A 22,662-nucleotide genomic window follows, 5' to 3' on the forward strand; every position below is an offset into this window, starting at 1 on the left:
ATTTAAATGAGCACGTTGGGCACACTCTGTTTAATTGTGGAACGCCAGAAGGTTGGCACGGGCTACGCCCTTCCTTGTAAACATCGTCTCAAAGAAATCCGGGCACAGTCGCAACTGAAACCCATGTGCCACTGCCAGAAACGGCTTGGCCCAGCAATGTAATGGGTCAGGATATCACCTGTTCAGTTTCAACACAGAGAAATATGATTCAGCTTTCCCCTATCTCAGTGTTCCTCAACCTTGGCAGCTGGAAGATGGGTGGACTTCGGCTATGCTGGCTGGGGAATCCTGGGAGTTGAAGTCCACCCATCTTCCAGCTGCCAAGGTTGAGGAACACTATTTGCTGCTTTCCAGATGTGCCAGGTTTCATCTGAGGAAGGCTGCTATAGCATCTTCCCAGAGATTTGTTGTTAGCTGCGAAGTCGTGTCCGACCCATCGCGACCCCATGGACCACGTTCCTCCAGGCCTTCCTGTCCTCCACCATCTTCTGGAGTCCATTTAGGCTCACGCCTCCTGCTTCAGTGACTCCATCCAGCCACCTCCTTCTCTGTCGTCCCCTTCTTCTCTTGCCCTCAACCTTTCCCAGCATGAGGCTCTTCTCCAGTGAGTCCTTCCTTCTCGTTAGGTGGCCACAGTGTTTGAGTTTCCACTTCAGGATCTGGCCTTCTAATCTAAAGAGCAGTCAGGGTGGATCTCCTCTAGGACTGACCGGTTTGATCGCCTCGCAGCCCAAGGGACTCGCAGGAGTCTTCTCCAGCACCCAGAGAAGATCCCCCTCCCCAAAAACCTCTCCGCCCCCAGCCCTCAAATTCTTAACTTCTCAGGCAGCCAAAGCAAATTAAGTAAAGGTGAGTGGGATCAACAAATTTAATCTCTAAATTAAGGAGTGGTGTTGGTGGCGATGGTTTCCAATTAAAACAGGCTATTTGTATCTTATGTACAAAAAACAGAACCCATATTTTCTTTTTCTTTTTTTAAAAAAAGGATAGTTTACACCCATTTCCAACTTTCCTGCATCCCTCGGGTTTCTTTTCACCTTGATCTATGTAAATCGAAAGAGTCGAGCAAATTCATCCAGACCTTCAAAATTTTAAAAAAAAAGTGAGAACTACAAGGTTGAAGGTTCACAAATGCTCCGCAGAGAGTCTCCTTTGATGGCCAACTCTTGACTGCTCGCAAGAGGGTGCTGGGACCCCCGTGCTATGTGCCCCATTTGTTCTGGGCCGCTGGATGAAGGAGGGTCTGAGAGACCCAACAACCCCCCCACCAAATCAATCCGTTCCTGCCAGCATTGTGTTTTGGTACACCCACAGTGCGTCTCTCTCAATGGGTGATGGACCAACGTGTTCCTTCAAGTCCCACACTCCACGGTAATCAAAGAAAGAGTCAGGCACTGCCAAATTAAGTCATTTTCTTCCTTTCTTGTTCGTAGCGCTAGAGTTCCCGGCACCGGTTTTCAATAGGCCACTGTTTCAGAGTCTCCTGGCATGGAAAAAAGCACGTGGGCTTTGGCGTTGATGAAATAGGTGGCCACGAATGAGACGATGAGGATAACAAGGCCCACCACCAGGGTGATGATCTGCGGGGAATCAAGAAGGAGGGAGTCAGGCATGGAAGGATGGGAAGGGATCCAAAGGAAGGGGAAATTACAGGTCACCCTCAACTTACAACCATTTATTTAGTGACCAAAGTTACGACAGCCTCGAAAAATGTTGACTTATGACCGTTTTTTAAAGACTCGTGAACATAGCAGCGTCCCCGTGGTTGCGTGATCAAAATTCCGACACTTGGCAACCGGCATGTATTCATGACGGTTGCAGTGTCCTGGGGTCACGTGATCCCCTTTTGCGATCTTCCCACAAACAAAGTCACTGGGGAAGATTCCCTTAACACTTGCACGATTCATTTAACAACTGCAGTGATTCACTCCACAGTGGCAAGAAAGGTCATAAAATGGTGCAAAACTCAGCTAGATAGAAAGATTGATAGATAATAGAAATTGATAATTGATGACAGATCATGTTTGTCAGTTCATAGTTGATAGAGACTGATGACAGATACTAAGAGACGATATTGATAGATGGACGGATGGCAAGGGTTCCACTTTAGCAAGCCAATCAACCCAGCCCCCTTTGACACCTCACCTCCAGCTCTTTGCTGGCGACCAAGAAGATCCGTCCATGAAGCTCCTTCCAGCGACTCTCCGTCCAGGTGGAAAACTCGGTGGACCCCCACTGCTGGAGCTCGAAGGCCGGGGAGGAGGCTGGCGTGCGGCGGACTGTCATCCTGACGCAGAAGGGCTTGCGGGGAGAGCTGGCGTTGGGGTACGGGGAGCCCTGAACCCACATGTAGTCATACAACTGCAGCAAAGACAACCCAGGTGGAGTAGAAGCAAAGGCCAATTATTAATGTGCTGCTTTGAACATTAAAGCTTTAGCATCAAAGTTTGTGTAACCGTTATGCGGATTTCTTGTTGTCGGTTCCATTTTTTTTAATTTTATTTTTTGTACCTCAGCTGCTGAACGGGTATGTTGTTTTTATAGCTATGTTGTTGTTTTTCTTTCTTTCTGTTGTTAGCCACCCAAAGTCATGAATTTGAGAGAGGCGGATGTATAAATTGAAGAAATGAAATGGAGGAATGAAAGCCAAACCGGGGATTGCTTTGATACGCTAGATTTGCAAAAATTGCTCTTTTCCGGATAAACCCTTAAGGCGTGGGCAGAAGAAGACCAGTGCTGTGGAGTCAGACTTCTTAACACCAGGATGCTTACACAGGCAGATCTTCACTTACAACTGTTTGTTTAGCGGCCATTCAACCTTACGACGACACTGAAAAAAGTGACACATGGCCATTTTTCCCACAACCACTGCAGCATCCCCAGGGTCACGTGATCAAAATTTGGATGCTTGGCAACCGACTCATATTTACGACGGCTGCAGCATCCTGGGTCACGTGATCCCCTTTTGCCGACAAGCCAAGTCAGTGGGGAAGCCAGATCCGCCTAAGAAGCACGTTGCTAACAACGGCAGTGATTCACTTAACGACTGTGGCAAGGAAGGTTGTAAAATGGGAGCAAAGCCCACTTTACAACTGCCTTACAGAAATCCAGGGCTAAACTGTGGTTGTAAGTCAAGGACTGCCTGTAACACGTTGGGGTTTATTGGCTCTTATTGTCCACTTTTTATGCTGGGAAGCCTCTATCGACCTCCAATCAAAATCACTCAGCTGGCTGGGAATCCCCAGTGGATGCCGAATGTCAGGATCGGGGTAAGCTGGGCTCCGGGCTAGCCGTACATTCAGGGTCTGTCTCTGTCTATCTTTGAGGTTGGCAAGCTGGGGACCAAGATCCTCAAAAGGTCACCGAATCTCGTGCAAACTTGCTGGGATGTTGACAGCCTCACCGGAGACCTTCTCCAGATGCCTTCAAAGCTTCGGGTGGGGGCATCTGGGGAGGGAAGACGTGGGCAGCTTTGCCCCGGGTTTTCATCGCCCGGCTGGTGCTTTCCCAGAATTTTTTTTTATCCAGTTTTTTAAAAACAAAAAAACAACAGTGCTCGACTAGAGGACGAGGAACTCACGTCTTCCTTGGAAGCTCTGCAATGCTCCTTGGTGATGTTGTCCCCGAGGCGGGTCCCAGTCAGGTTGGCCAAGACATACTGGACCAGGCTGGTGGAGTTGACGGGACTGGAGACCGCGATGTAGTACTGGAGGGGCTCATTGCCTTGGAGGGGGCAGCAAAAAAAAAAAAGGTTTTTTTTTCAAAGGCAGCAGCCTGAGGATCTCTCTCTCTCTCTCTTAGTCTCTCTCATTCTCTTTCATTCTCTCTCTCTCTCACACACACACACACACGCCTCACCCAGAGGCCCTTTGAAATCTGGCTTAGTGATGGCCTGGAACCAGGAGTTGTTGGACTGGATCAGGAAGCCATACAACATGCGCGTGACCTGGAAGGAAAAGGCAAAACGACAAGGCGGAGAGGTTGAAAGAGCAGCCCTTACTAAACTGCTGGTAAGAGTTTTTATTCCTAGAAAAACTTTTAGTACATTTTATTAAACTGATTTACCCAAATTTATTTAAAAATGACTGTTTAGTAAAATGACTAGCCAAAGCCCAGGATGCCATTTGGTCTCCTGCCTTGGGCAGGGGTGGACTAGAAGACCTCCAGGGTCCCTTCCAGCCCTCGGATTCTATGTTCTAGGAGATGCGGCTACGTTAACTGGCCGCCTGGTTCCTGATGAGATGGGGAAAGGTACTCCATGCACCCCAACACCTGTGGATTAGGTAACTGCCTCCCCCTGACTTTCGAAGAGGACGGGAGCCTTTGGTCAGAGAGGGCCCCTTGTGGCACAGAGCAGGATTTGAAAAGAGGGCCCGGAACGCCCTCGTCTTAAGAGGCCATCCCCGGACCTACTGTGACCTCCCCTTTTGAGAGAAGGTTGCCGGGTCAGCGGCGAGGAGGTAACCTCCTAGCAGCCTGAGTGATCAGTCCATATTATTTCCTCGCTACATGGTGGACATTTAACACTGTATATTTTACACTTATTTTTGTGCCTCAATAATTGCCGGATGGCAGCTGTCAATTGCAATGGAGTAAGTTAATAATCGGATTACTAGATCTCTCGAGAGAAAGGGAGAAAGTCCCAGGACTGGTGGGCTTAACGTAAAGTGACGGAAGGAGGCAAACAGATAATTCCAAAAAGCAGGAGGCGGGGGGGGGGGGGAAAGCAGGAATTCCACCCGGCACCCGGATCCTGACCTGCCTCTCCGGGCTGGTTGAGTGAATTATGTGTTGGCCCTAATTCAGAAGCATCTCACGTAAAGCAGTTGGGAAAGAGCATTTTGCCAGCCAAAACATCTGGAATTTTCACATGCTTTTCTTTCTTCTTCTTCCTTCCCTCTCCCTCCCTCCCTCTTTCCTTCCTTCCTTTCCTTCCTTCTTTCTTCCTTTCTCTTCCTCTCCTTCCCCTTCCTTCCTTTCCCTCCCTCCATTTCCTTACCACCCTTACTATTTTTTTTACAAATAACTCAAGGTGGTGAACGTCTCTCGGGCACCTCCCTGTTTTCCCTACAGCAACAACCACCCTGCGAGGTGTGCCGGGACGAGAGAACGGACTAGCCCCGACCCTCCAGAGGACCCATCAGCACCGACCGTTAATGGGTCCGCCTGAATTGACGAGGCGTTGCCCGCTCCTCCGGCCATCTTGTAGAGCGCGCGGCCCACCACGGTGGCTACTGCAGCTAAGGACTGGGAGGAAGGAAGTTGGATCAAGACAAGCCAGACAGACAATCCAGGTTTGCTCCCCCCGATCCCCCTCCCCTTGAGAGAGGGGCCCAGCCCACCTTAGCTGTGTCCGTCACGTAATTCAGGGCCTCCTCTGGGCTGAGCTCCTTGGAATAATTCAGCCGGATGTTCTCGGGGGTGTCGTAGATGCTCTGGTAGTACCTGTGGGAGGGAAGGAGAAGATGCGATGGCCGGGGGGGGGCAGGGAGGGGTCCTTGAGGGAGCAGGTGTGGGGAGGGATCCCTTGGCACTGGGAAGGAGGGGAGATGAATTTGGGCTTGGCCAGAAACCCAGCCTCCCCCCAACCCTTCCTCAAAGCGAGGAAAGAAGGTTCGTCACCTTCCTTTATTCGTGGCAGAAGCGCCGTTAAAATTTTAATTTTAATTATTGTAATTAACTTGGCTCTTTGGTGCTTTGCCTGTTTGATGAGCTGAGGCCTTTTAATAGAAAGCAAGTGGGGGGGGGGAGAAAGGGGGAGAGACCTTTGCAAATGACATCCCCAGATCCGAAAGGGAGGCCGTTCACACATTCGAGTCGGCGTTTTCCAACCTCGGTGACTTTTAAGAGGTGTGGACCTCAACTCCCAGAATCCCCCAGCGTGCAGTTCTGACTGGGGAATTCTGGGAGCTGAGGTCCGCCCATCTTAAAATCGCCAAGGTTGAAAAATATCGCCGTAGACATACAGGTAGTCCTCGACTTAGGACGACAACTGAGCCCCAAAATCCCGTTGCTAAACAAGACAGCTGTTAAGTGAGTCCCTGCAGTTATCAAGTGAGTGACACGGTCGTCCAGTGCATCTGGCTTCCCCGTTGACTTTGCATGCCAGAAGATCACAGAAGGGGACCCCGGGACGCTGCAACGGTCATAAATACGAGTCAGTGGCCAAGCGTCTGAATTTTGATCGTGTGACCAGGGGAGAGGCTGCAACGGTCGTTAAGTGGGAAAAGGGGGTCATGAAGTCACTTTTTTCAGTGCCCTTGTAACACTAGGCGGTCACTAAGTGAGCTGTTGTAAGTCGAGGGCTGCCTGTATGCAGTGGTTGCAACATCTGGATTTCCCCTGGCGCTCTCTCTCTCTCTCACACACACCCACCCTTCTCTTCTCCCCGTTTGCTTTGTTTCCAGGCGGTCCTGGAGGAGCAGATGTTCCCTTCTGGATGCGTGGTTGCTGCTTGCTCACCCCTGGCTGCCAGCCAGCCGCCGGAAACGTTGGCGAGGCAAAAGTGGATTTTCTCCTGGTTGTCAGAACAATTACGCCGCGCCTCTTTAATTACACGGCGCGCGTCTGTCTTCCCTCTGCTCCCCCCCACCGCAACCAGCGACTGCTACGCTCTTTCCTGTGCACACACACACACCGGCTTCTGCTCAGCTCCTGGGCTCAGGTCAAAGGGGCTGTGGGCTTCCTCCCTTCGTCAAGTTGCTGAAAAAAAGTGACTTAGGACCACTTTTCACACAACCGTTTGCGGCATCCCCCTGGTCACGAGATCCAAATTCAGACGCTCAGCAACTGGCATGTACTTACAGGGTTGCGGTGTCCCAGAGAGGCGTGTGTGTGTGTGTTTGACGTCATCCCCTTTCCCCTTCTGGCAAGCCACGTCAAAGGGGAAGCCGGATTCACTTTACAACCGTGTTACTAACTTGTCAACTGCGCCGATTCACTTAACAACAGAGGCAAGAAAAGTTGCAATCTGGGGTTGAGACTCAGCTGTACAGCCGGCCTCTCCAAGCGTGGCGACTTCAACTTCTGGAATTCCTCAGCCAGCCGCGCGGCTGAAAGTTGCCAAGTTGGGAGACCTCTGAGTTACCGCAAGCCTGCTGTAGAGGCTCCCTCGTCACCTGTTCTCAAAGTGGGACGAGTGGTCAGCCAGGACGATCCCGGGGATCTGCTGGGCCCTCAGGAATCGCTGGAAGGAGGAAGGTGGCAGCGGCTGGGTGACTCCGATTCCGCTCATCACCACGCTGGTATTTTCGCTGCTCTTGTTCAAGGTTTCCATCATCCTTTGGATGTTTCGCTAAGGCAGGAGAAGGCCGAGAGGAAAGACAAGTAGCTCAATTATGCAGCGAAGTTGGGAGTGCAGAGAAAGCTTTACTTGCAAAGGGAGACAAATATACGTGTCCCAGGATGATGTTGCGGGATCCAATCGGAGTCGGTGCACGCATTCAGTTTCACAAGTACTACGTTTGTTGGTCAAGCAGGTACAAAAATAGCCCTAAAAATGACTGAAGCCTGGGAAACGGATCCCTTGTCAGTCAAGAGGAGTGCTGATTTACTACCAGTTTATGAGGCACGTATCAAGGACTTCATAGCCGGCCACCAACAACCCAATTAACTACTAAAAACCACGCACCACTGGGCACCGTATAAATACAACGCGCACATATTCTGGAGAGAGTTCTCCGAGGAGAGCACAAGCCTGAAAACCTGGAAGAATACACCTTTGGTCCCTGTGACCGACTCAGACTGGATGATGAAATTTTCCTTACTGTAGGGAAAAATAAACATCCCTCGGCGCTTAGCCTGTCCTCTGGGACAGTTTACAGATGCTTTAAGGCTTTCACGATCACCAAAATGGGCACACTGATGGCATCGTGCCAAGACAGGGCGCAGCCCGGAGTGGCGCTTAGCACCGCGATGTTCTCCAAGGGCACAATAAAGTCCCACAGGCATTCAAGAAGAGAGGAGGGCGGGGAGGCAGAACTCCGCAATGATGAGGCCTAAGGAAGGCTTCCAAAGACCTCTCGGGATCTCTGGGGATTGAGAAAGGTTGGAAGAAAGCAAGAGGGGGCATTGGATGGCTGTTGCCAGGGAGTAGGGATGCAGCCCCGGTCAAGAAACCCAAAGGCCGGGGAGACCGAGGAGCAGGGCCACCCTGGTTGGAAGCTGCTAGCGAGGAGCATCAACTGGATCTGACCAGGAGCAGAAAGGCAGCTTTCGGACATCAAAGAGGAAGGTTCTGGGCGAGGGAGCAGCAGCATCATGCAGAGGACCAAGATCAGGGAGGAAATGGCCTCAAGAGTAGGAGGACATTTGTTGTGTTGTTGCGCTTTTGGCAAGTTGCTCGAGATGGGGAGGAGGGGGAGGAGGACTGTGCGGTCCTTGGAACTCTCTGAGCTTGGCTGTTTTCTTGCAGACGTTTCATAGCCCAACCACGTAACATTATCAGTGCTAGAAGGGTTTGTGGAGTGGAGGAAGGAAGGAAGGAAGGAAGGAAGGAAGGAAGGAAGGAAGGAAGGAAGGAAGGAGGAAGAGGACGACTCTGAGCTTGCTGGGGGTTTTTGCAGGCATTTCATTGCCCAACTAAATAACATCGTCAGTGCCGGAAAGGGATGTGGGGGTGGGGGGTCTGTGGAGTGGAGGAGGAGATGCTGATCCCTCAGGTGAGGGACACCTGGCAAAAAAAGAAGGCCGGCATCTGTCAACACGTCCTCAGTGACGTGAGGGAAAGAACGGACCATGTGGCGTTCAGCAGAGAAGCCAGGGACATCAGAGCAGAAGCTGGCCGTGCTGGATCAGACCCCTGGCCCACCTAGCCCAGCCATCTGTTCTTGCCGGGGCCAACCGACTAGCCGAGGAAGCTCGCGAGTCTCCCAGCAGATGGCCGTCAGAGGCTGTCCCGCTGCAGTCGGAGCCGAGAGCCATGGATCCATACGGACCCGGTGGAAGCCAACTTCGGCATCTTTCTGGTGAGCAGGGAAGGGAGGGACTGGCAGCCAGGCAAACGCCCCTACCTCAATCTCGGAGTCCTTTCGGGAGACGGGATCCGTGTGCATCCACAGGGAGGCGTTACTCCGGAGCGCAACCTGCAACAGATGGAGCACAGTCGGCACGTGTACAAGGTTGCCCGGGGTTTTCTCCAACGGAGCCAGCCACAGGCAGCAGCAAAAGCAGAGACAGGTCGGAGTCCTCACTGAGGGAAGGCAGCTTCCCCGGGTTAAAAATCAGCCATTGCCAAGTCTCTCTCTCTCTCACACACACAGACATGGCTATTTTTTTTAAAATCCCATTTATATCCCGCCCTTCTCCGAAGACACAGGGCGGCTTACAATCTAAGAAGCACAAACCAATGTGCTTAGCAGTAGCCTTCATTCTATGTATATTTATTTTATTTATTTTATTTTAATCCCATTTATATCCCGCCCTTCTCCGAAGACTCAGGGCGGCTTACAATTTAAAGCACAAATCAATGTGCTTAGCAATAGCCTTCATTCTATGTATATGCCTGCTTATTAGGGCTTTCGCCCCCACCCCCCAAGCGGCATTATTACAAAGTCAGCTTAATTGCCCCCAACAATCTGGGTCCTCATTTTACCTACCTGGGAAGGATGGAAGGCTGAGTCAACCTTGAGCCTGGTGGGACTCGAACCTGCACTAATTGCAGGCAGCTGGTGTTACTTAGGGAGGCATTAGCCCTCTGCTCCACCAAGGCTCTTATTTGGGCCGAATGGGCACAGGCAGGACCAAAGATGAACCAACAATGTACTTTCTCCCCCCCACCTTTTTTCCTGGAACCTCAAGACCACCAGCGAAAAATCTCAGAGCCAGGAAATGGATCTGAAATTCAGAACTAAGTGACAGTTCGCTCCGTTGGTGCAAGGAAAACACGTTTGGTCGAACGTTCTTTTGTCTCAACAGGAGTGTCCTTTCGTGGTGGGTAATGCTGGAATCAGAAACCCCCGATAATCTCCTGTGAATTACCTCAGGACAGAGCCAAAGAGAGGTGCTGGCTGAATGCCATCTAATTAACTTCCGGTCTCCTATTTTCCCCCCCGAACAACAACCCTGTGAGATGCATTGGGTTGAGAGAGAGCGACTGCCCCAAAAGTTAAGCAGGGAGCTTTCAATCAATCAATCAATCAATCAATCAATCAGAACAGAGTCAGAAGGGACCTTGGAGGTCTTCTAGTCCAGCCCCCCGCTCAAGCAGGAGACCCTAGACGATTTCAGACAACTGGCTCTCCGGTCTCTTCTTAAAAGCCTCCAGTGATGGAGCACCCACAACGTCTGGAGGCAAAGCTGTTCCGCTGGTTAATCGTCCTCACTTTTAGGAAGTTTCTCCTTAGTTCCAGGTTGCTTCTCTCTTTGGTCAGTTTCCATCTGTTGCTTCTTGTCCTGCCTTCTGGTGCTTTGGAGAATAGTTTGACCCCCCCTTCTTTGTGGCAGCCCCCCCAATTACCGGAATACTGCTACATCATGTCCCCCCTAGTCCTTCTTTTCTCTAGACCGGCCAAACCCAAATCTTGCAACCGTTCTTCCTATGTTTTAGTCTCCAGGCCTTTAATCATCTCAACTGCTCTTCTTTGCACTTTTTCCAAAGTCTCAACATCTTTTTTGGGACCGAAACCGGATGCAGGATTCCAGGTGTGGCCTCACTAAGGCTTTATAAAAAGTATCACCGGTAACACTTCACGTGATTTTGTTTCTCTGCTTCTGTTTATACCACCATTGTGTAAGCAATGCGTTAGCTTTTTTGGCTCCTGCCACACACGGCTGACCCATGAACCGCAGCCATGTTTTTGTCTTTAATGCCTAAGGCTGGACTAGAACTCCCAAGTCTCCCGGTGACTGGCCCAAAGTCACCCAGATGGCTTTCATGCCTAAGGCAGTACTAGAACTCACAATTGCCTGCTTTCTGGGCCAGCACCTTCACCATGAAAGAGCAAAACCTTGCAGGAGCTCTTAAATTTGCAAACCGGAGAGCCATGGCTGCTCAAGTTTAAGCCACTGTCCTTTGCAAGGAAGATATTCTGCACTATATTCTCCGATGCTTCTGCACGCAAGCCTTTGGATCCTGTAATTCCCACCGACCTTTAAGTAACCGAGAAGTAGCCAATTAAAACCCACAGGCCTGTCCTCCAGCCGTGGAACTGCAGTTCAGCAACGTTTTAACTCTGAGACAGCAATCTCCGTTCTTTTCGCAGCTCATCTGGGCATTCTCATGTTTCGGAGACCCAACTCGCTTTGTCGTTAAGTCTCTCCCAACCAAAATTTGGAAATTACACGGGAAGCCAATATCCCAAAAGCGGCCAGCTAAAACTGCAAAGCACCCTCCGCTCGTCTCTTCTCACCTGGCTCAGCTCCAGGAAGGAATCAATGTTCTCCAGCTTGATGGGAAACCGGCCGTTCTGCATATCGTAGACCATGCGGGAACTGCCGATGTAGTCGAAGGTCTCCTGAGGAGAAGAAGGGAAATTCAGAGAGGTCCCTTCTCAAAAAAAGGGACAGAGTAATCCAGCTACAGCAAGGAACCGCCACGTTAATCTGCCACCTCTGTTTATTTCCATCCCGGCGTTATTGTTTCTGCCGATGAGGTGGTGGACACATCCAACAAACCTTCCTCCTATTCTTCCCCACAACAACCCTGCGAGGCGGGTTGGGCTGAGAAAGAGAGATTGGTCTGGTCACGCAGCTGGCCAGGATTCCTATTGCTAAGCAAGGGGGCTGATAAGTGAGTCACACCAATCTGGTTTATGGCTTCTAATTTCAACCACCACAACGGCACAATGCCGAAATTTGCAGCCCTCTCAGGAAAAGCGCCAATCCCCCAAAAACGTCGGTGGTGGAAACGACGGGAAGAGAAGTCATTTGACAGCAGCGCAAAAGCTCCGGGAAAGTTGACAGCCCTGCTCGAACTCGGCTCTCCCGCTTTCCCACCCACCCACCCAACCCATGCCTGGAGGGGAAGATCAGCTGCTAACCATCACCCCCCACCCCTCCCTCCCTCCCCTTTTTCAAATATCCTCTTGGCTTTCGGCAGCTGCCGTCGCTCCAAATTAACTGTTTGTTTTTTTTTTTGCTTTAGTGTGCACATATATTTTTAATCCGCTCCATGTGACTTCATGTTTGGAGACGGGGTGCCTGCATGTGTGCCGGCTGTGAGGGACGGGCGACAGCGGAGAAATGACTTTTCGTGCCCCGTGGGGAGTTCATGCTTCCCACAGCTGCTGCCCATGGGCTGCAGGAAACGGCCTTTCGGGCTACACATCCCGAAAGGGGTGACCGGAGGGCACCGGGTTGGAGAAGAGGCCTTCGGATCACCTGCCTGCTGCTCTCCGGAATGTCCCTGCCCCCCAGAACGTGTTGCGTTTCCCGGTAGTTCAGTTCTGCTTGCCGATTATGCAGTGCAGTCAAATGAAGAAAAGATGGGAAGTCCCCGACTTACAGACATTCATTGAGTGACCGTTCAAAGTTACGACGGCCCTGAAAAAAGTGACTGGTTGCGGCATCCCCTGGGACACGGGATCAAAATTCAGACACTTAGCAACTGGCTCGCAACAATGACGGTCGAGGAGTCCCGTGTGTGTGTTTGTGTGTGTGTGTGTGTGTGTGTGTGTGTGTGGCGTGATCCCCTTTTGTGACTTTCTAACAAGCAAATCCAATGGGGGAAGCCAGGTTCGCTTAACAAATGCGTTGTTAACAACGGAAGGGATTCACTCCACAACTGTAACAAGAAGAATCATGAGCTGGGGCAAACCTGACTTAACCGTCTTGCTTAGCGACAGAAAGTTTGAGCTCAGTTGTGGCTGTAACCCAAGGACTACCTGTACCCATTTCCCCCCCCCAGGGTTAGCATGCAGAATAAACCCTCAAACCTCCCTTTCCACAGAGATATTTCTCTCGGAGTCTGCCCTGGTTTGTTAGAGCATCCTTCAGCCTGAGATGGTCTCAATGCGCTGAACCTCAATTTCCCAGAATACCTTGGGCCTGGCCTGCAGCTGCTGAGAATTCTGGGAAGTGAAGCTGGGTATTTCAGAAGGAGATTTGTTTCAGGAAATCTAGGATGCACCTTTATGAAACAGATACATTTCCTGATACTTGTTTATGAGGTGTTACACAAGCAAAGGTGTGAATGTAGGTTGAAATCACTTCTAAGGGAATGCTTCTCAACCTGGGCATCTTCAGGAGGTGGACTTCAACTCCCAGAATTCCCCAGCCAGCCGTGCTTTGAAGTCCACCCGTCTTAAAAGTTGCTCAGGTTGAGAAACACTGCTCTTTTGGGACACAGCAGTGTGAACTGTTTCTCAACCGGGGCAATTTAAAGATGTGTAGATTTCAACTCCATGCTAATATTGCTAGTTGCTTGGCAAGATTTCTTTAATTTGTATATATTTTAATCTTGTGTTCTATATTTTAAACTTTATGCCATACATAATTTTAATTGTGATGCTTCTGACACAGATAAACAAATCCCTGTGCTGTCTGGGGAGCTCTGGGAGTTGAAGTTCGTCCACCTTTAAATTGCTCAAGTTGAGAGACACGGCTCCATTTTGATTTGCTTCCGGCCATGGCAGTAGAACAATTTCTCAACCTAGACAACCTGAAGATGGGTGGACTTCAACTCCCATGCTGCCTGGAGACCTCTGGGGGTGTAGGTCCACCCATCTTCAAGTTGCCCAGGTTGAGAAACACTAATTTAAACCATCCCCCCAAAAATCCTGCGGGCTTTTCCTACTTAAAAGGTAAAGGTAAAGGTTCCCCCGCACATGCGTGCTAGTCGTTTCCAACTCTAGGGGCCGGTGCTCATCTCCGTTTCAAAGCCGAAGAGCCAGCGCTTGTCCGAGGACGTCTCCGTGGTCATGTGGCTGGCATGACTGGACGCCAAAGGTGCACGGAACGCTGTTACCTTCCCACCGGAGTGGTCCCTATTTTTCTACTTGCATTTTTACGTGCTTTGGAACTGCTAGGTTGGCAGAAGCTGGGACGAGTAACAGGCACTAACTCTGTTACGCGGCACTCGGGATTCAACCCGCCAAACTGCCGACCTTCTGATCGACAAGCTCAGTGTCGTAACCCCCTGAGCCACCGCATCCCCTGCTTAAATGCTCCCAAACCTTCTCACTCATCCCTGGCTAGTTCTCCTGTGGAGCTGGGATTAGCAGCATCTCTCTCTCTCTCTCTCGAGCTGTTTTATTCATTTTCCAGGGGAAACTGCATCCTTGCTGGGAGCGATATTTCCTAGCTGAGAACAACAAAGCCCTCCACGCAAACTGTATTCCCAAGTCAGCTTTCTCTGCTGCAAGCAGCACAGAAATTGGGTTTCCCACACGACGGGCAGCAGCTGATGGTCGCTCCGCAAGATTTCAGAAAAGCGGGACCTTCCAAGTCCAGCCACAGGTTCCAGGGACCAAATTGTTTTTCTATGCTGTGTCTTTTACAATTGATGATTTTAATGTTTTTTTAAAATACTTTAATGAGAAGAGCAACGAACATGATTAGGGGGCTAGAGGCTAAAATATATGAAAGTGGTTGCAGGAATTGAGAAATCTAATGAAAAGAAGAACTAGGGGTGACATGATAGCAGTCTTCCAGTATTTGAGGGGCTGCCACAAAGTGGAGGGGGTCACATTATTCTCCAAAGCACCAGAGGATAGGACAAGAAACAATGGTTGGAAACTGACCAAAGAGAGAAGCAACCTGGAATTAAGGAGAAACTTCCTAACAGTGAGGACAATTAACCAGTGGAACTGCTTGCCTCCAGAAGTCGTGGGCGCTCCATCACTGGAGGTTTTTAAGAAGAGACTAGACATTCACTTGTCTGAAACAGTACAGGATCTCCTGCTTGAGCAGGGGGCTGGACTAGAAGACCTCCAAAGTCCCTTCCAACTCTACTACTCTGTTATTCTGTTCTATTTTGTAAGCTGCCCAGAGTTGTTGAATACGAGACAGGCAGCAAATAAATTTCACAGATAAACAAACAAACGAACAAACAAATCAGGGATCTGTTTCAAGCTGCAGAGAGCAGGAAAAAAGTAAACAGCGAGAACTTACCCCCTGGAAGAAGACGAACATGATGTTTTTGGGCAGCGACTGAACATCGGGGATTTTATGGATGGCTTCAGCTGCAGCGAGGAGGGTGACAAAGGAAGCCACGGCGCTTTCCGCCCCGGGGGCCACATTCCAGAAAAAAGAGTGGCTGTCAATCTGCCAGAAAGAAGAGCAAAGAATACGGTCCGGCCAGTTCGGAGACTGCCAGAGTTTCTCTCCCCAAACTCAGCCTGCTTCAAAGCGCCGGCTTTATGCCCAGATGGCAGCCGTTCAGCCCCCAAATCTAATTTTCACTCATTTGCTAAAAGTATATATGGTCAAAATCCACCCAGCATGTTATAAATTTTGGACTCATTTCACAAACGGAGAAAGCTATTATTGTTGCAGGACATTTGTCAGTCTTCGGTTGGGGGGTGGTGGAGGATAATGTGTCTCTTCTTTTTTCGTCCTTTCAACTCACATTTTTTTTAATGTGTTTCTCTAGTTTTGTTTTATCTTTGCAATTTTTCCCCTCACTCTGGGTTTTGTGTTTTAATTTTCGGGAATATAATAAAAATTAAAAATTTATCCAGCACGTCGAAACAAGCGCGTGCGGATTTTTAGAAACGGCAGCTGGTGCCTGCAGAGAGAATGACCCCTGCACTAAGGCTACAATTGAGAGTCCTCAGAAGGCCACGACCAGAGGGAGCGTTGCCCCTTCACAGCTCCAGCTGCCCCTCCCTCGGCCTGGGGGGAAATGCCCCCCCAGCTGTGCCTTTCTGAGCTCATTTATATGGGGCCCAGAGGACAAAACATATGTAGAACGGTTGCAGAACTGGATATGTCTAGTTTAATAAAAAGGAAGGACCAGGGGTGACATGATAGCATAGTGATGGCGAACCTTTGAGAGACCGAGTGCCCAAACTGCAACCCAAAACCCACTTATGTATCGTCGGGTGCCCGGGGGGGGCGTGGCCCACTGGGTGGGCGTGGCTGCGGTGGTAACGGCAGACTGGGTGGGACTAAAAAGTTCAATCAATCAATTCCAACTTTGCGAGAACATTATTTTCCTGCGAGAAGTTGAAATTGATTAATTGAACCTTTTTTCTTTTTTTTTTTTTTGCACACAGCGGCGGAGGCCTAAAGCGAAAAGGTTTTATAAAACCCAGCTGAAGAACTGGGGCGATGGCGCACGTGCCCACAGAGAGGGCTCTGCGTGCCACCTGTGGCACTCATGCCATAGGTTCGCCACCACGGTGATAGCATTTCCCAATAGAGGCAGGGCTGACACAGAGAAGAAGAGGTCCATCTATTCTCCACAACGCCTGAAGGCAAAGACAAGAAGCAACGGATGGAAACTAATCAAGGGGAGAAGCAACCTAGAACTAAGGAGGGATTTCCCGGCAGTGAGAAAAATTAATCGGTGGAACGGGAGTTGCCTACAAAAGTTGCAGGTGCTCCATCACTGGAGATTTTTAAAAAGAGCCTGGACAGCCATTTGTCTGGAATGGTATAGGGCAGGGGTGTCAAACGTGCAACGTCACGTGATGTGTCGCGGGTTTTTTGCCATTGCCGGCAATGGGCTGGGCGCGTTTCTGCTATGATGCATCTGACCTGCGGGCCGGCAGTTTGACATTCCTGGTATAGGGTCTCCTGCTTGAGCAAGGGGCTGGACTAGATGACCTCCGAGGCTCCTTCCAACTCGGTTATTCTGTTATTTCTTTGCTTGCTTTGTCAACTGAAGACACCCTCCAAATCCATATTGGGTCGTCCTCAACTTATGACCACAACTGGACCTAAAACTTCTGTGGTTAAGTGAGATATTTGTTAAGTAAGCTTTGCCCCCTTTTTACAATTCTTCTTGCCCGGGTTGTTTATTTATTTATTTTATTTATTTATTTGTTTTATATACCGCCCTTCTCCCGGAGGACTCAGGGCGGTGTACAGAGCAATAAGGTAAGAATACAATAAAGCAATAGAGTGAAAAAATTTTAAAACCCAAATGCATCAGGCCAGGCCGGCTTGTTGGAATAGATAAGTTTTTAGATGACGCCGGAAGGAGCGAAGGTCGGGGGCCATCCGGAGTTCAGCTGGTAAGCGGTTCCAAAGGATTGGCGCACCCACCGAGAAGGCCCTCCCCCTGGGGGTCACCAGCCGACATTCTCTGACCGGTGGCACCCTGAGGAGGCCCTCTCTGTGGGAGCGCACAGGACGGAGGGATGTTGACACTGATGTTAAAGTGGATCACCGCAGTTAAGATGCAACCCAGCTGTTAAGTGGATTTGGCTCCCCCGTTGACTCTGCTTGACAGGTGGCGGCAAAAGGGGATCATGTGACTTCAGGACTCGGCAACCACCATAAATATGAGCCTCTTGCCAAGTGTCCGAATTATGATCACGTGACCGTGAGGATGCTGCAACGGTTTAAGTGTGAAAGTGAGTCAGGAGTCACTTTTCCCAGTGCCGCTGTAACTTTGAAAGGTCACTGAACTGTAAGTTGAGGACTACCCGTATTACGTTTAGCCTTGCTCAATATCCTTGAGGAACTGGAACTCCCATTTCCAGATTTCCTAAATAATGGTGGCTGAAGATTTGGGGGGGGGGATTAAAGTCCACTCGTCTGGAAGGTGCCCAGGCTGCTGAAAAGTATTTCAGGTATTTTAAATGGATGCCCTGTTTGCAACGTCCTTTTTGGAATTGGACACTCAAAGCAGTTCCAAGTGAAATAAAATAATCTTCCAAGTTATATTAAAAAAAAGAAAAGAAAAACGAAGAAACACAACCCTTTCACACAAGAATCCCCAAACTCGGTCAGAAGGCAGGCCAACCAGCTCTCAGCCCAGCCCACCTCAGAGGGTTGTTGTTGCAGGGAAAATAGAAGGAAGGAAGGAATAGGAGATGTGTTCGCTGCCTTGAATTGTTTATAAAAGGCAGAGGTTCCCCCGCACATGCGTGCTAGTCGTTTCCGACTCTAGGGCCCGGTGCTCATCTCCGTTTCAAAGCCGAGGACGTCCGAGGACGTCTCCGTGGTCACGTGGCCGGCATGACTAGACGCCAAAGGCGCACAGAACGCTGTTACCTTCCCACCGTAGTGGTCCCTATTTTTCTACTTGCATTTTTACGTGCATTCGAACTGCTAGGTTGGCAGAAGCTGAGACGAGTAACAGGCGCTAACTCTGTTACACGACACTTGGGATTCGACCCGCCAAACTGCCGACCTTCTGATAGACAAGCTCAGCGTCCTAACCCACTGAGCCACTGCGTCCCTCTCTGAATTGTTTACACACACACAAATCCGCAAGTGCTAACCCCCTGAGCCAACGCGTCCTCTGCTTAAATGCTCCCAAACCTTCTCACTCAGGCGCTCACTGTTACGCGGCACTCGGGATTCGACCCGCCAAACTGCCAACCTTCTGATCGACAAGCTCAGCGTCTTAACCCACTGAGCCACTGCGTCCCTCTCTGAATTGTTTACACACACAAAAAAAAGGGCGGGATATAAATAATAAGTAAAAAGAACAAAATTTAAACTGAATTCCCCCAGCCCCACCTACTCGAGAGGAAGCGATGACGACACTTTTAGGATCTAGCTTCTCCGAATCATTGAGCGGCCGCACCGTGCTCCAGACGTTATAATCGGCGAGAGGATCGCAGACCACCTCTGAAAGGAGAGAAGCAGCGACCCGTGACCCCAGGGCCCATTTCGTGACCCCGGGAAGTGCCACCCACCCCTGCCCCACACAGCAGCAGCAGCCATCCAGGACTTGTGGGTTTCTGCTTCAACTCTTCAGCCAGGTTTTTGCCAACCGTCTAGTGTGCCAAGCAGAATGGCGATCCGCAAGTGCTGAAACCAGCCAGATCCAGCTTGTTCCAAAGAACCCAAAATCGTGGCAAAGGTGGCACAAGGGGTCCTTGACCTGCAGCCACAATTGAGACTGGAACTTCTGTCACTAAATGATGCAGTCATTAGGCGAGTCGTGCCTGGTTTGAAGTGAATCATGCGGTGATTACGTAAAACTCGGCCTCCCCCGTTGAGTTTGCTTGTTGGAAGCCGCAACAGAACAGAACAGAAAGAACAACAAAATGTTGGAAGGGACCTTGGAGGTCTTCTAGTCCAACCCCCTGCTCAAGCAGGAAAACCTATGCCCGTGGTGGTGAACCTATGGCATGAGTGCCACAGGTGGCACGCAGAGCCCTCTCTGTGGGCACATGCGCCGTCACCCCAGTTCTTCAGCTGGGTTTTATAAAACCTTTTTGCTTTAGGCCTCCGCTGAGTGCAAAAAAAGAAAAAAGGTTCAATCAATCAATTTCAACTTCTCGCAGGAAAAAGATGTCCTCGCAAAGTTGGAATTGACTGATTGAACTTTTTAGTCTCACCCAGTCTGCCGTTACCACCATGGCCACGTTCACTCAATGGGCCACACCCACCCAATGGGCCACGCCCACCCAGCACCCAACGATACATAAGTGGGGTTTGGGTTGCAGTTTGGGCACTCGGTCTCTAAAAGGTTCGCCATCACTGCGGCCTAGGCCATTCCAGACAAATGGCTGCCCGGTGTCTTCTTAAAAGCCTCCAGTCATGGAGCACACACAACTTCTGAACAACCCAACAACTTTGAACTTCAGGAACCTTGAAGAGTTGCTAAGTGATCAACTGCAAGCGAAGGGCCCCTGTGCAACAGGTGAGGCAGTGTGTCATTGCCCCCCACCATGCCTGAGAATGGGGGGGTCTTCTAAGGAAGAATGGCTTGACTCAGGAAAGTCCCGAATCTTTGCTTCAACTTCCAGAGTCCCCCACCATCCCCAACTCTTGCCTGGAATTACAATTTAATATAACAGAAGAGAGACCTTACTAAAACTACGGGTCACAATCGTGTAATCCCAGACTGATTATCAGATGACGCTAAAGCCCATTTCTGCCTGAGCCTCCCCACTTCATGGAGCCCGTCCTTGGCATGCGTGGGCAGCCCTCGGTGCGAGGCAGACTGGGCATCCTCGCCTTGGGTTTGAGGCCTGGCCCAGCCAAGTCCAGCCGGACTGCCTCCCCCCCTCCACCCTCCCGGTGTCAGAATCCATTTATATTTCATTTCTAACTCTCTTTCTGTGCAAAGCCAAATCTCCCCCCTCCCGCCCTTGGATTCTGCCATTCCTGAGTAGAGGGAATAAACATGGGGGTTTATTGCCTCCATTTCCTCTCTTTAGATGCAACTTTTTGTTTATCTAGCCTGCCTGTTGCCCCTCGCAATAATAAGATCGAGGACAGGCATTCTCTCTCTCTGATCTTACGGGCAGCTAAGAAAGTGGGTGGGGGAATTCTGGTTTGTGTCTCCGGATGGAATGCGAAGGGGAGGGATCGATTCTGCTACGGAGGAACTGATGGTTCTCCCTTTCCCACGAGGGGCTTTGCCACCTGGAGCTCGGCTGATCCGGAACTGACCGAATGGACTGAGGGGTGGGGTTTTGCTCGGGGACACTGAATATCGATCTGGGAAGGGATTTCTCAGATCCTGTCTATTATACCCTCTATCACAGTGATGGCGAACCTTTTAGAGACCGAGTGCCCCGACTGCAACCCAAAACCCACTTACGTATTGTCGGGTGCCGGGTGGGCGTGGCCCGTTGGGTGGGCGTGGCTGCGGTGGTAACGGCAGACTGGGTGGGACTAAAAAGTTCAATCAATCAATTCCAACTTTGTGAGAACTTTTTTTCCCCCGCGAGAAGTTGAAACTGATTGATTGAACCTTTTTTCTTTTTTTTGCACACGGTGGTGGAGGCCTAAAGCGAAAAGGTTTTATAAAACCCAGCCGAAGGCCTAGGACTGGGGCAACGGCGCGCGTGCCCACAGAGGGCTCTGCGTGCCACCTGTGCCACAGGTTCTCCACCACGGCTCTATCATCCGTGTCTTAGTAAAAGTTCCTGCTTGGATAGTCTTGTCTCCAAGAGTCTGTCTTTCTTAAAGATGTGGACTGGAGCGGGTTCTGACACCCGGGCTCACCTGGGTTGAGGCTGAAGGTGCTCTGGATGATGCTGCGGCGCATGCAGGTGACGGTGCTGGTGACGGCGTGCATGTGGGAGGACAGCTGCATGGCGCAGAGCGGGTATTCCGGCCCAGAGCCCTCCTGGGGGGTGTTGTAGTCCCGGTAGCACTGGGAACCAAGCAGGGAGAAGTCGGGATTTTTAGAAAGAGGCAGCAGGTCTGTCTGCTTTGAGGCCATCAAATATCAAAGTTAGTACAGGTAGTCCTCGACTTACGACCAGAGCCAAGCCTGAAATTTCTGTTGCCAAACGAGACAATTAAGTGAATTTTGTCCCGCTGCATGACCTTTCTTGCCACAGCCGTTAAGTGAATCACTGCAGTTCTTAAATTAGTGACCCGGATGTTAAGTGAATCCGGCTCCCCCCTCCCATCGACTTTGCTGGCCGGAAGGTTGCGAAAGGGGATCACGTGACCCCCGGGACACTGCGACCGTCGTAAAATGAGGACCCAGATTGTTGGGGGCAATAAGCTGACTTTGTAATAATGCCGCTTGGGGTGTGTGTGGAAGCCCTAATAAGCAGGCATATACATAGAATGAAGGCTACTGCTAAGCTTGTAAGCCGCCCTGAGTCTTCGGAGAAGGGCGGGATATAAATGGAATTAAAATAAAAATAAAATAAAATAAGTAAATATGAGTCAGTGGCCAGGCTTCTGAATTTTGATCAGGTGACCGAGGGGATGCTGCAACGGTCGTAAGGGTGTAAAATGGCCCTAAGTCACTTTTTTTTCAGGGCCACTGGAACATCGGCCACTAAAGGAACTGCCGTACTAACGTTGATATTTAATGCCGTGCTTTAAAATATTCTCTCGTGCGTCCTGCTAGAGGGAAGTGCGGCAGAGTTCCCACACCATACAGCACCTTCTTGATAACCTCGCTTTCCTCTTCGTCTTGAAGAAGGAAGATGGGGAAGCCGAAGTCCAGGTAGGCCAGGCTGTTCCCCAGGTAATTCCACTTGGTCACGCTGCAGTGGGCGAATTCTGGGCCGTAGCTGCTGTTGTAGACACCTGAAGGAAGGAGAGGAAGAGGCGGTTGAGGAATCCGCGAACCCCAGTCGCCCGGAACGGCTTTCGGGACAAAGAGTCACGCGTGCTCCCAGACGTGGGAATCGTGGCCTGGCTCTGAGCTACGAAGGTTGCTGAAGACGCTTCTCCGCATTTGACTTCAGAAACTAAATCAAGTCGTGGGGAGGGCCAGGAAAACGAATTAAAGTCCAGGGGCCGTGGAGACAAATGGGAGTGAGCAGAAAGAGGAGTGACAAGGGAGTGGGGAAAACCGGAAAAGGGGCAGAAAAACGTTTGTGCAGGAATCAAAGGAGAGGAGGTAGTTGAAAGAAAGACGCTAGTGGCACACACAACTCCGGGGATTGCGTGGAAGGCAGCAGAACCCCGAACAAAGCCAGGCCAGGGCTATGTGCCTTGAGTCTGCTGCACAGGAATGGTAAACACCCGCTCTCCCCGTTTTCTGCAGCTTTGGTTTTGTGTCTTGTACGACGTTAAAATATTAATAACATTAACTTGTATATGTTGTTTTTGACTGTTGTACACTGCCCAGTCCCTTGATTGTGCGATGGACAGCCATATAAATAGAGGAAGGAAGGAAGG

The 22,662-nt window shown here is 50.3% G+C and overlaps 1 protein-coding gene across 2 annotated transcripts in view; it reads right to left on the bottom strand.

Moving 5' to 3' along the window:
* Nucleotides 1–854: 854 nt before the first annotated feature.
* NCSTN (nicastrin) overlaps nt 855–22,662 on the bottom strand; it is a 29,857-nt gene continuing 8,049 nt past the window's right edge. The window contains exons 5-17 of one of the 2 annotated variants that reach the window (XM_081340374.1): nt 21,920–22,065; nt 21,019–21,169; nt 18,578–18,684; nt 15,049–15,201; nt 11,349–11,453; nt 9,012–9,083; nt 7,119–7,294; nt 5,343–5,445; nt 5,152–5,247; nt 3,859–3,946; nt 3,581–3,723; nt 2,146–2,361; nt 855–1,580 (exon numbers count right to left, since the gene is read on the bottom strand). In XM_081340374.1, coding sequence (XP_081196500.1) covers nt 1,458–1,580; nt 2,146–2,361; nt 3,581–3,723; nt 3,859–3,946; nt 5,152–5,247; nt 5,343–5,445; nt 7,119–7,294; nt 9,012–9,083; nt 11,349–11,453; nt 15,049–15,201; nt 18,578–18,684; nt 21,019–21,169; nt 21,920–22,065 — 1,679 coding nt within the window. In that variant the 3' untranslated portion in view covers nt 855–1,457. The remainder of the gene's footprint in view (nt 1,581–2,145; nt 2,362–3,580; nt 3,724–3,858; nt 3,947–5,151; nt 5,248–5,342; nt 5,446–7,118; nt 7,295–9,011; nt 9,084–11,348; nt 11,454–15,048; nt 15,202–18,577; nt 18,685–21,018; nt 21,170–21,919; nt 22,066–22,662) is intronic. The other variant, XM_081340375.1, reaches the window with a different exon arrangement.

This window comes from Vipera berus, assembly GCF_964194415.1.
Source record: "Vipera berus genome assembly, chromosome: 16".
Taxonomy (NCBI): Eukaryota; Metazoa; Chordata; class Lepidosauria; order Squamata; family Viperidae; genus Vipera; species Vipera berus.